At 31.5% G+C, this 14,166-nt stretch overlaps 1 protein-coding gene across 1 annotated transcript; it reads left to right on the top strand.

The window, feature by feature from the left end:
- The first annotated feature begins 12,701 nt into the window (after positions 1-12,701).
- Positions 12,702-13,859, top strand: LOC140860667 (uncharacterized). The gene has a single exon (XM_073263673.1). The coding sequence runs from the start codon at positions 12,702-12,704 to the stop codon at positions 13,857-13,859; it is 1,158 nt and encodes a 385-aa protein (XP_073119774.1).
- Positions 13,860-14,166: the final 307 nt, after the last annotated feature.

Genomic DNA, 14,166 nt, shown 5'->3' with positions numbered 1-14,166 from the left:
ACGTGCCAATCCAACCATGATGGGCAATCTTCACCTCCCTTACTATCGGTGTGTTGTATATCAAAACAATTTGATCGGTCAATAACTTTAATTATTTTAACTTACGAGCAATTGATTCATAATGATAATTAGTTAATAAAATAGGTTAAATGAACCGCTTCATCTCCATTCATCCTTAGAGTTCTGTGCGAAGGAACTTGGAAAGAGAGCTCTTTGTATTTGCTTAATAAATTTTAAAAATCATTTCGGATGACCCACAAATATATAGGTGAGCGATTTGTTCTAAAACATCCGAGAAAGGATGGTCAAAGATTGTCTCAAATCTCTTTATACAACTTTCTAATGGAATTAATTGACTAAGAAATATTTCCGAGTAAATTTGTACAAAGGCATGTAACTTCAATGCTCTGAAATGTTGTAACAAACTCTGCATGAAGAATTAGCTAGAGAATATTATGTGATCATGTGAAGTCTTTGTTAGAACATTTCATAATACTTTGGAACATACTTGCACATATATATGTTATAAATCTTTGTTTTATGTTTTGTCGAAAATTATATAAATTTGTATATAGGTTTACTTGACAAATGTTTCGGTAATTTAATATTTTTGGATAGTGTATGTAAGGATTGTGTGGCTGCTTTCACATGTTAATAGCCAGACGAGAGTTTCTAATAACTGGGAATCAAAATCATAACGTCTAAAAAATAAGAATCGAAACCATGGAATTGAAGTTACGATTCCTATATATTCCAAACAATGAGGAAACAAAACGTTTTTAGGTTTTTGGAACTATGTGGGCCTACTTGCAAAAGTTTGAGTGAGAAAATCCAATGGGCGAAGACATAGAAGACCAAAATCTCAAAGTGACAAATATACAAAACCAAATTTGCAATTTTATCAAAAATTAAATTTTATTTAAATCGAATTTGAAAAATTAATTTCTGGTTTCGGTTTTTGGAACTATGTGGGCCTACTTGCAAAAGTTTGAGTGAGAAAATCCAATAGGCGAAGTTAATTTCTTTTTTCGAAGCATAATAGGCGAAGTTAATTGAGGGTAAAAATTGATTGATTTTTCTAAGAAACTATGAATATACTTGTACAATATTGAGAGAATATATGTAATAATTGGCGTCAAAAACTAGAATTATACGCAGGACAAGATTTCTATCTGGGGTTGAATTCATTATCAAAATATTAATGCGCCAAAATATATAATAATTAAGGATAAGAATTCAACGAATATACAAAAATATTGTGTAATAGTAATAAAATTAATTCGTGAAAAGACTATACAAAATTTTTTGTGAAATAACAAAACCGTGAGCTGTCAAATATTTTGATAATAAAAATCATATACACAAAACAATATTTTCACATATTATTTTCTTTATAAATAGTACCTAATTAACTTAGTTCAATACAAGATATATATCATTTTTAACAAAATCCATATTAGCAAACATCATGTCATTTCCATAACACAAAAAATACAGAAGTAATAAAAATATTTAAACAAAAGTGAAAAAAAACAACAAAAACATAGCATGAAAGGTAACACAAATTATTAAACCATAATCTCAAATTATACGAATAAATTAAAAAAAAATTGGTGCAATAAAGCAGTGGCTAGTCGTGACTAGCTAGTGTCATTCAACGACTCAAGTTGTGCACCAATAATAATAAGAGATGAACAATTAAAGGTTTAAGAAATTAAATAAGTAGTGGGCTGGGTTTAAAATGATAAATCGTCACTGGCTGAAGTGTGTAAAACATTACAAATTGAGAATATATATATATATATATATAGCCAATATCCAATAAAGGAAGGGGCTGGGTTGGGCTGAAGCTCAGTCTAGACCCTTCTTGTCTTTCGTCCTTAATTATCTTAATAGATTGACACAATTCCGTAGTATATCGCACGATAGTACGCACACTAATTTGCAACAAACCAATGTAGTATCGATGAGATATATAAATATGACATGCATAGTGTACACACAGTGCTACATTTGAGATTTCGAGAGGCTGAGTTGAACTTAAAAATTGAGCGAGCCCTTAGATGATATATAACCATTTTTTCATTGATACGGTTTTTAAAACATAACCACACATTATCTCTATTTAGACCATTTTCAACTAAGTCTCAAATATTTTTCACTTTTATATCAACTTCCTATCAAGGGAAACAAAACTCCTGATTGCTATTTTTTAAGTTTATAATTTTTAATAGTATTAACAGTATCTTCATCATTTTTAATTTAGTTGCAGTCGAAGCACGGACAACATTTTTATTATCATTATCATATCCATCGTACAAGGCCATAAGTATGATTTTATACCTACCGTACAGGACCATAACATTACATATTTTTCCACTTCAAAATAAAATCATAACAGTGTCGTTTAAAAATCTTGGAGCATAACGAATAACCGAAAGGAATGAATGAAACACGTAAAATTCAGGGGACACGAAACAGTTGGTTTACGATCAAATCTTTCAACGCAAACATAATCACAAGAAAGAATCATATGGAATAGAATAAATCTTATACATAGAAAAACATGAATCACATGGTGTACGATCGAATTTTAAAGAAAATACAATAATCTTTTAAAGCATATACATAAGCCTACTTACCGTTATTTGGTACGAAAACGAGAGAGGATCCTAGATGGTCGAAATTTCTTTGCTTCACGTGCGCTCCTCGTTGAAGAACGGTATCTCAAACTTGGGATAATACTATGGGTAGCAATCTTTCTTGAGAATGGACAACTCTAGGCCCAAAAGTCTAGAAAATTATGAAGTGTGTTCCTAGTTGATATGACGCAGGTCACTAAAAAGAATACGTACAATAAGGAGAGTGGGAGAAATTTTCGGATTTGCATAGGTCCCAAAATCCGTTACTCTGTAGAAGCGTCAGAGACCGTTTGAATCGTCATATCGATATGAAATTTGATCAACACATTCAAGAAAGGGTGAAATCTGTTGTGAATGGTGTAGGTTGGGTTTTGATGTAATTTGAAGCACATAAACAATGACAAACATAAGCTGCTGGTTTTCTCAAGTGGAATTTGTACAATCCAATTGGGAAGGTGTTTTCGAGAAATCTAACCATTGGATTTCGTTGAAATTTGTACAAGATATTTAAAACATAGTGTGAAATATTTGGAATGTTGGTGATTGAATTTTAATGTTAGTAAAAGTGACGAACTAAAGTTCTGTTATGTGGTTTTTTAGGTGTGTTTCTTCTGCATGCATCTTTTGAACGTGTAAGTATAGGGTTAGAGGGAGTGAATTTGCAGATTTTACGAGGCATAAATCATCCTTAATTTTGGCTAATAAGGGCTACAGTTATTCTGCAAGATCTGTCCCAAAACTTAGTTGATTCTATTCTCTAGAATTCGACTATCACGAGGCCAAAATATGGAAGAAAAAATTATTGTAATCCTTGGTTGATTGTCATTTCAAATTCTAATTTCTTAACTGCCAAGTTTTGAAATTTGGACCGCAACAATTAAGTTTTCATGGGTCGAATTTGTTAAATTCTTGGGTTGTATTACCCCGATTTGAATGGGCTTTTCTTATTTAAAAATCGGGTTCTCACAAAAACACCATAAAGTGCGGCATATTTTGTTAATTATATTTCAGGATTATATGAAAATGAAACTATACAACTTCGTATGGAAGAATATTATGGTTATTGATGTCGGACCAATTTTTTAAAGCTCTGAAGTTTGTGGCAATCTATTTGTGCGACTTAATTAAATTCAAATTATTTATTGTAATGAAAAATTTAAAAAAAAATTTATGAAATATTTTAAGGAATAAAATGGCATAACTAATCGATTTTATTATGGAAAGTAAATGATATATTGTTTTGGAAATTTATTCATATTATAAGATTAATTCTTTAGTTTACAGGTATCATTTGATTTTAAAAATACAACAGGAAAAAGGCAAAATAATATAATACTTCGTAGTTATCTCATTTCATAATTAAAATATATAATATTATATCAAATTAATTAAATTATCATAGGGGTATTTGTTCATCACAACATAATAAAAAAAAAATCAATCAATAGTATTAAAATCACACCAAACACCATATATTTAATCAAATTTTACTATATATATATATATATATACTTATCTAATTCAATTTTTTTTTATCATCAATAATTCAATTATCATATCCTTTCATCGTTGTTTTTACATGAAGAGATGTTCAATATCTTCAACTTGGAATGCCCGAAGGCCCTTACTTTTCTCAATTTCTCAGAAAATGAGATGGAAAGGCATTCGAGGCCAGCTAAGGATAACAGAAAAAGACTCACATCTCTCTCTTCCACATGAACTCCTCGCAAACACAGTTTTTTGAGAGATTCTAGGCCAGGTACTACTGCATTGTTTTCAACTTTTCTTTCCAAAGCGAATTCGAGCCACTTCTTCATATTGGCTCCCCGCAAACAAGGTAAATCCACTCTGAATTCTTCCAAAATCCCAACGTCCCTGTGCGAGTCCAAGACGCCATTTATAGCTTAATTCCTTGATCTGATGAAGATTTGTTGTTGAGATGGGCAGAAAACGAGACGATGGATGGTATTACCCCATGGGGTGGGTTAGGGTCGAATTTTTCATGGATGAGGATGTGAAGGTGCCGCCAGCGAGTCGAAAGGACGCCGGTGGCCGTAGCCTCTGCCACCGTCAACCTAGAGATCACGGAGACAAGAATATCATCCGGCAGATCGATCACTGATTCTGTCCACCCCTTGGCAGTAATTAATGCTTGCCTGCTGCTGCTATTTAGTTTAAAGTTTATATCATGCATAACATCTTCGATCTACATATATATATTTATTAATTTGAAACAAATTATGCATAGAATAATTAATTTAATAAAATTACCTTGTTGATCTCCATCTTTCTTGATGATGCACCTTTCCAATTCCGCGGCACTCTGCCCTTGGCTATCCTACTTTGATTTTCATTGTTTCCAATTTATCTACAATCACTTAACAACATTATTATTGAGTCCATAAACAAAAAAAGACACTCGAATTACAAGTGAAATAGACTGCGATAATCTGTAGGGGAGATTTAGTTGCATTCATGGTGACAAATCAATTTGTTAGATAAACGAAACAAAAGAGCTAGGGGAGAAGAAAATTGTCGCCAGATTGCGATTTTACGCGCAGGAGAAAGCTATATATAAAAATAGATAGACGAATTGTAAGGTCATCTCCAACCCAAAACTTCATTTTAAAGCAGCTCTACTCTAAAATAGTGCAATTTTTGCACCAAATATAACATTCATCTCCAACCCACTTACTTCAAATCTTACTCTAAAAAGAATATTCTGAACAGATTATTCCTTTTACTTTACTTTTTTAGAAGGCAACTCATTTGGCCAATATTTTGGTGATATTGGAGGATCTGGTTCTGGATCAGATTTTCCAAATTATTGATGATTTAGTTTGTTTCTGGTTTATCATCTTTGCATTTATTCAGTATTTGATTCTGTATTTTAATTTCAGTTGTGTGTTTCAATGCTTAGTTATGTATTTGAATTTGTATTTTTATTATAAATTTATGTTGAATGTTTAATTCAATCATATAATTCGTATTATTTATTTACATTGTCTAATATTCTCCAAAATTATTAAATATTTTAATTATTATAACACAAAATATTTATTCCATAAATAATACCATAACTACAAATCATTATTAATATTTAAATTTTTTTAAAATTATTATTAATTTATATAAATTTAATAAAATTATTTATTATATAAATAAAAAATAACAAAAAAAAGAATTAAAACAAAAGTAAAAGAGCCCTCGAATTACAAATCATTATTAATATTTAAAATTTTATTTTTAAATTATTATTATTTTATATTAATTTAATATAAATAATAAATAACAATAAAAAATTTAAAAAAAAAAAGTAAAAGACCCCTGCGCCAAATGTGGCGCAAACGCAGGGTTAAAAACCATTGGACGCTACTTTAAAGTAGCGTTCAGGGTTGGAGAGAAACCCTGCTTGGAGATGCCCTAAGGGAAGTAGGATATCCATATTCTCCGGCTTTTTTATTAAAATAATATAGAATTATTAAAAAATTTATAAAAATAAACCATTTTTTAAATCTTTATAAAACAATTACAATCCGGGACACTAAGTCCCGGATTTGGCAGGCCTCTGCCATGGTGGCAGAACCATGGCAGGGCTCCTGCCATACCGGGACAAAGTGTCCTGAATTCCTTTTTTTTTTTATCTATTTGAAATTTGTAAAAATAATAAATAAAATATAGTTAATAATATTTAATTAATAAATCAAAGATTTTAAAGATTTTTTTATTAAAATAAGTACCATAAAATAAAAGTCATTTCATTTAATTAATTTCTTTAATGTTTCATAAATTAATTAATTGACTAAAATTTTAAAATAATTATAATTAGTTTTATTAAATACACTATTAATATGAATATTAAGTACTTAAGTTAGAAACAAATTTCTTGTGCTACGTCAGCACACAACTTTCCGGTTATTTTAATTAAAAAATTAATATAAAAATAATTTTTTAATAAAATAAACTAATTTTAAAAACTTCATAAAACTAGTACAATCCGAAACAATTTATCCCGAATTCAACCGATGTTCTACCATGAGTTCTACCATAGTGGCACAACACCTGTTGAATCTGGGACAGAGTCTCTCGGATTCAAAAAGTTTCATCACTTTTTTTGTCAATAAATAGTTTCGGATAAAATAAGAAAATGAAAAAAAAAAAAACTTATTCTTTAATTGGGTTAATCCACTACATAAAAGAATATTTAATTAAAGGTTATTATAATAAAAAAAAGTAAATATTGTCTGTGATGCCCCGGCAAGACCGGGGAGCAGGGCCGCATATGCCCTGGGAAACAGGGGCATAAACAGTCAGGGATTACAGAGTTGTATTAAAGCAAGGGTGGCGGAACCGTAAGTCGGGACAACGAGTAAGACTCTAGCCCGACTATTTTTGGGCTGAGTAGTGATGCCCCGGCAAGACCGGGGAGCAGGGCCGCATATGCCCTGGGAAACAGGGGCATAAACAGTCAGGGATTACAGGGTTGTATTAAAGCAAGGGTGGCGGAACCGTAAGTCGAGACAGTGATTAAGACTCTAGCCCGACTATTTTTGGGATGAGTAGTGATGTCCCGGTAAGCCAGGGGGCTCGGGACACGAATGACCCAGACTGGTAGGGCTGTATTAAGGTAGCCCAGTAGCCTCAGGAGCCCGGAAAACCAGGTCTGCAGGACTTATTTAAGGCCCGTGTTTTAGGGGCATGATCCCCACGATTATCACCAACCCTAGCTTTCCGGGTTCATCGTACGTGACAGGCAAACATGGGCAACTACCACACCCACGATCCAGATCGTGGCCACTACCCTGGAATTGCGGAGTGACACTCTCACTCCAAGGCCTTTAAATATCTGGTCACAGATATTGGTAGAGGTATGTTCACTTAAAGTTCAAAAGCACTATATTCATTTTTCTCTAAAAAGCCCACTCTATTTCTAAGTCTAACTTAAGCATCGAAGTGGCCCCGCCGGAACTTCCTCCGGCGTCCCACTAACGTGCTTTTTATCCCCTTTTTTGGTGTGCAGTTCATCTCGATTAAGGAAGGGCAGTTCATATATCACTTTCATTAGCCCGGTCACCACATCAGGCCCACAACACTACCCTGATAGCCCAGGCCCTGGTTTTACCACCATCATCAGTCTGTATTTAAAAATAATATTTAAATTTTAATATTAATATTAATATATCATAATATTTTATTATTTTTAAATGTATCATTTTGTTAAATGATAAATACTATTAATATTTAATACTAATGTTAATATTAATCTTAAAGTAATTTTATGTTTTTTAAATATTTATTATTATAATATTTTTTAAATATATTTAGATTATTATCATATTTGTTGAATTTGTTTCTAATTTCATTCGAGTGATTTGTTAAAAATTAATATGTAATAATTAATTATTTTATTAATTGTATATTTCTTGATAATAATGTGTTTAATTTTTTTGTACAATTTTTACTTGTAATATGAATTAATGTTTTTTTAAAAATCGTAACTTACTTTTCATTTGTTTTTGTGTCGTAATTTCTCTATTTTTTATAGAAAATATTTGTAAATTAAATTAATTATTATGTTTTATGAAAAATTAATTTATAAATTCTAATATTTTAATACAAAATATTATCAAATAAAACCATAATAATAATATTATACTAATTAAACTTATAACTGTAATTTTTTTTACTTTATATACTCATATTAGCAATATTAATACACTACTTAATATTTATATTAATAGTGTAATTAATAAAACTAAATCTAATTATTTTATAAATTTAGTCAATTAGTTATTTTTATGAAAGATTAAAATTATTTTGGTACATGAACTATTGATAAAATGTCAAATTGATACATGAACTATTGAAAATGGTTTAATTGGTATATGATCAAACTTAAAAGGCAATTTCGCCCTTGAACTAAATTGCCTTTAAGTTGAATATTGTTATTAAATTGATTAATTGAACTACATACATATTTTTGTCTTTTAAATAATTATATTAATTACAATTTTAAATATAAATTCATATTTACTAATTACTATACTATAAAAAAAAGATTATATATTATGTATAAGAAAAAAATTTCAACAAATGTTTAGATCATAAATGAAAATATACACACACATATATTATTTTTAATTTGATTAATATAAATAATAAATTTATAACATAGATGAACAGAAAAATATCTTTTATTATATATTTTTAATATATATTATTTTTGAATATATAATCTATTAATTGTTATATATACATGTGTGTGTGTGTATATGCATGTTTGTATTAATTAATATTTAAAATATTTCGTACAATCAGTACGATCTTTTTTTATAATATAAAATTTAAATAAATATAAATTTATGCTTATAATTGTATTAATAAAATAATTTTGAAAAATAAAATAAGTATCTATTTTAATTTTAAAAAAATATTAGGCTTTAAAATAATGTAGGTAAATGGTAAAATTGACTTTATAAGTTGATTATGTACAAATTAAACCATTTTCAACGTGCCCACAATATTTAATTTTTTATTATAATTCCATTTAATTAAATATTTTTTATTTAGTAAATCAAATCAATTAATTTTCTTTCGTTTTTTCATTCTATCCGAAACTATTTATCGACAAAAAAATAATAAAACCTTTTGAATCCAAGAGAATCTATCCCGGATTCAATAGGTGTTGTGTCATTATGACAGAACTCATAGCATAATACCTGTTGAATCCAAAACATATATTGTTTTGGATTGTATCAGTTTAATTAAATTTTTAAAATCGATATATTTTATAAAAAAATAATTTTTATATTAATTTTTTAAAAAAATTCGGAAAGTTGTGCGCTGTCGTGACAAGGAATTTGTTTCTGACTTAACTACTTAATATTTATATTAATAATGTAGTTAATAAAACTAATTTTAATTTATAAATTTAGTCAATTAATTAATTTATTAAAGAAAAATTAATTAAATGGAATTACTTTCATTTTATGATAATTATTTTAGTGCATAAATATTTAAATCTTTGATTTATTAATTAAATATTGTTGACTGGATTTTATTTATTATTTTTACTAATTTCAATTTTTAAAAAAAAAGAAAAAAAAAGAATTCGAGACGCTTTGTCCCGATTTGGCACGAGCCTGCCATGGTTCTGCCACACATGGCAGAATTCCTGCCAAATCCGGGACTCTAAGTTCCGGATTATAATAGTTTTATAAATTTTACTAAATGATATATTTTTATAATTTATAATTAATTTTATATTATTTTTTTAAAAAAGCCCATATTCTCCTCGGGTGACAAGGCAAACAAATTCCTTGGGATAATTATATATTTATGGAAACGATTTCTCGAATTATGATTAGGAACAAATCAATTACTCGGTTCAAGTCGACCCATGACACCGTCCGAGTTTTTGTGTTTCTTTAATTACATTAACCTAAATCCATGGCTAGCTTGGCTATGTATTTAAGGTAGGAAATTCTTGAATTACTCTGACACATATATATTTCCCAATTCAACTCAAATTCTAACTTAATTAGTCTGTAGAATCATTATATTAAAAATAGACATTGTTTGGTTTGATGTATTATTAATCTATGTATAACTTATCCAAATTAATTTCGCCTTATTTTCGTCATATTATTTATTTATTTATTAATTAATAATTTTACATCAATTAAATCAAATAAATTATAATCTATCAATCAAATCAAATAATGTATTAACACAAAATTAAATAGGGTCGGAAAGATTTGCAATCCTAATTATTTCTTCATTAGTTACTCTCGCATGCCAGAATATGATCAGCAAGTTTATTTTTTCAGGAGAAAAAACCACTTAATTTTATACATGTATGAAACGAAAATTTTTAATTATTTTTAGGGACACTGACCACAAATTAAAATCCTGCCCCCGCCTCATCTATTCAATTTGACCACATAACTTAAGTCAAATTATGTGATTTAATTTAATTAATTTAAATATAAAATCACGATAGTTTGTATAGAGGAAAAACTGGTAAATTCAAAACTTCTAAAACAGATTAGCACACCTTTTAAAAAAATATTTGTATTCATATTTTAAAAATATATAACTCATCGTTTAAATACTTTGCATAATTGCATTGAAGTTTATCTATTTTCAATATTATATTATTACTTACCAATTATTTTTATTAATCTTAAATGATTGACCTATTAGTTTCCAAATAAAGAAGATGACTAACTATTTAATTTTACTCAATATGAACCGAAATATCCTTTACCTACTCTAATACTTTAATAATAATATTTTTATATTTAATAGTATATCTGTAGTTTTATATATATATCAACATTGTAGTGGTAATAAACTAATATAATAGATCATAGATGTAATAGGAATATAGGATAAAGTACAAGGAAATCGATGGATATTCATAGAATTATAAGCCGAAAAGTCCGCCGTCGAATCAAGTATCCGAAATGTAGAAAACAAACTCAACAGGTGTATCGAGACACTGGCAAATAAAACCATGATCAAGGTCGGCCAAGGTGATGAAGTGGATGTTGTGGGAATACTTTTGGAGAACAATCCGAACTGGAGATGCACTGTCAAAATTTTCGATACCTACAATCAAAAGCTACAATTTGAAAGACAACTGAAAAGTGTTTTGAAAGACTTGGACAAAGAAGACAATGTTACTATTAAATTCTCGAAAAAATAATATTAGTCACATGTTAGGATTTTAAGTTTAATTTAACATTCATAAAATTATAAATTAAACTTAAAATCCTAACATGTGATCAATATTATTTTTTAGAGAGTTTAATAGTGACATTGTCTTCTTTGTCCAAGTCTTTCAAAATAGTTTTCAGTTGTATTTCAAATTGTAGTTGTTGATTGTAGGTATCTAGAATTTTGAAGTGCCTCTCCAGTTCGGATTGTTCTTCAAAAGTATTCTCACGGCCTTCCCTTCTTCACCTTGGCCGACCTTGATCACGGTTTTATTTGTAGTGTCTCGATATACCTATTGAGTTTGTCTTCTACATTTCGAACACTTGATTCGACGGCGGACTTTTTAGCTTGTAGCTCAGCGAGGTGTGCCAATTCCAACCATGATGGGCAATCTTCACCGCCATTGTTCTCGGTCTGCTGCATATCATAACAATTTGATCAATAACATTAATTATTTTAACTTACGAGCAATTGATTCATAATGATAATTAGTTAATAAAATAGGTTAAATGAGCCGCTTCATCTCCATTCATCCTTAGAGTTCCGTGCGAAGGAACTTTGATACCCCGTGAAATTATTTAACCCGAATCCGTTCGTTATGGGTTTATGAGGGTTGGCCCAATTATTGAATTATAATCATTAGGTAAGGTCCAGCCCAGTTTTACACCTGTTAGGGCTTTACTTAAACTGGGCTGTTATTTATGGGCCGACCAGAGCTGGCCCCTAATGTGCTGGATGGACTTCTCTTACATGCATTGTGGATAAGTTTGACCATCTCGAGATATTTATGAGATGGGGATAAACTTGAAGGCGGTCCAATGGATGAAGAGTCCCAGTACAGGACATGTTATAATTCGACTAGGTAACTTACTCTATTTTTCCTATAAATACAGGTATTGTTATGGTTGTATTATTCATTACTCACTTTTATATTCACGCACTCATATCTCTCAGTTTTCGCATTAATCATACCCTCTGCCTTCAAGACACTGACTTAGGCATCGGAAGGGTCACACCGAAAACACTTTCGGCGTCCCTTTGACCTAGCTGTTGCTTGTGCAGTTCTGCCATACCCGACCTGACCTACTTTCTAAAGGATTTGGAGGATCCATTCTACCAGACCGAACCCGAGGTAAAATTTCGACATCATCAATTGGCGCCGTCTGTGGGAATTTGAAGAAAAAGAGTTTCGATGGCTAATCAGAATGGAAATCACCCAAATTTAGAGGAGTTAGTAACTCAGACTGTTCAGAGGGCTTTGGCGGAAAGGGATGAGGCCAATCCTCCGCACCTCGATCATAATGCCCACCTCGAGGAGATCACAAAGTGAAGGAGGAGATGGAGCAGTTAAGGAAGAAGCAGGTCGGGTACCTAGCTACCACAACCAGAAACATTCCTTTTACTCAGGAGATATTGGACGCCGACCTCCCCAAGCAGTTCAAATTGCCTCATGTTGGAGAATATGATGGCAAGGGAGATCCTGAAGACCATTTAGCGCGCTTCGAGAATGCAGCTCTGTTGCATAAATATTCTGATCAGATTAAGTGTCGGGCTTTTCTTACTACTCTCATAGGACCAGCCCAGCAATGGTTCAATATGTTACGCTCCGGAGAGATCAAGGAATTCAAGGATTTTAGCAAATCCTTCGTGCACCACTTCGCCAGTAGCAAAAAACATCCTACTACTACTTTCAGTCTCTTCGCAATCAAGCAAAGGGAGCATGAAAATTTGAGAGTATATATCCGCAGGTTTAGTGCCTTGGCTCTTGAGGTACCCGCTGCGACACCAGATCTGCTTATCAGTGCCTTCATGCAAGGGCTGGATACAAAAGATTTTCTCAAATCCCTAATAAAAAGACCAGCGGAAACATACGAGGAACTACTCGCCCGAGCGGAGAAATATGTCAACATGGAAGAAATACAGGTTTCTAGAGCTGCTATGAAGAGGGAACGACCAAAAAGTCCAAAGGGTAATAGGGTTCCTAACAATAACTCGGGAATGGGACAGCCATTCCGGCCCGTTTTGTTGGGAGAGTTCACTTCTCTCACCCCTTTACGCATGAACAAAGTACGAGCTTTACAAATTTGTGACGATCGTAAACTCACGCAGAGGCCTCCCTGGGCTGAGAAGGGACCTCGTAATAGGGAATCAGATAAATATTGTCACTTTCACAATGAGTATGGGCATACGACAGAGGACTGTCGTCAATTAGATCAAGAAATTGAAAGAATAATACAGCAACACTCTGAATTAAAAAACATATTGACTCGGCAGGAAAGGTATCGCCCGAACAGGGGACAGGGAGGAAAGTCAAGACAAAGAGCTCGGACTGCTCCTCCCCATGAAGATTTCAACCAACCCAATCAAGAACAGCCCAGGGATGACCGATCTCATCAGAGACCAGCCCCGCCCGCTCGAGGAACTATCAACATGATTTCTGGAGGTCCTACTGATGGTGTTCCAACCGAGCCAGGAAGACTAGCAGCAGAAAGTTAATGAATATGGAGATCGACAATCAGATTGTCCATACTGGCCCGACACTCTCTTTTGGACCGGAAGATATGAAAGGGGTGGCTAGCAACCATAATGACGCACTAGTAATAAGAGCTATGATCGCAAATTATGATGTAGCCCGGATATTTGTGGATTCAGGCAGCTCTGTCAACGTTCTATTTCAGGAAGCAATAAGTAAAATGGATTTGGGGCAGTATAAGATAGAACCAGTCGTAACATCACTCTTTGGTTTCACAGGTCATGCCATCCGACCTGTGGGGTTAGTGCATTTACCCTTAACTCTGGGTAA

This window comes from Henckelia pumila, chromosome 4 (genome assembly GCF_033568475.1).
Source record: "Henckelia pumila isolate YLH828 chromosome 4, ASM3356847v2, whole genome shotgun sequence".
In the NCBI taxonomy this organism is placed as follows: Eukaryota; Viridiplantae; Streptophyta; class Magnoliopsida; order Lamiales; family Gesneriaceae; genus Henckelia; species Henckelia pumila.
The sequence above is the reverse complement of the archived record's forward strand: the minus strand, read 5'-3'. Positions and strand labels throughout refer to the sequence as shown.

Coding starts and splice junctions, on each gene's coding strand:
- LOC140860667 (XM_073263673.1), top strand. CDS start 12,702: ATGGAGCAGTTAAGGAAGAAGCAGGTCGGGTACCTAGCTACCACAACC.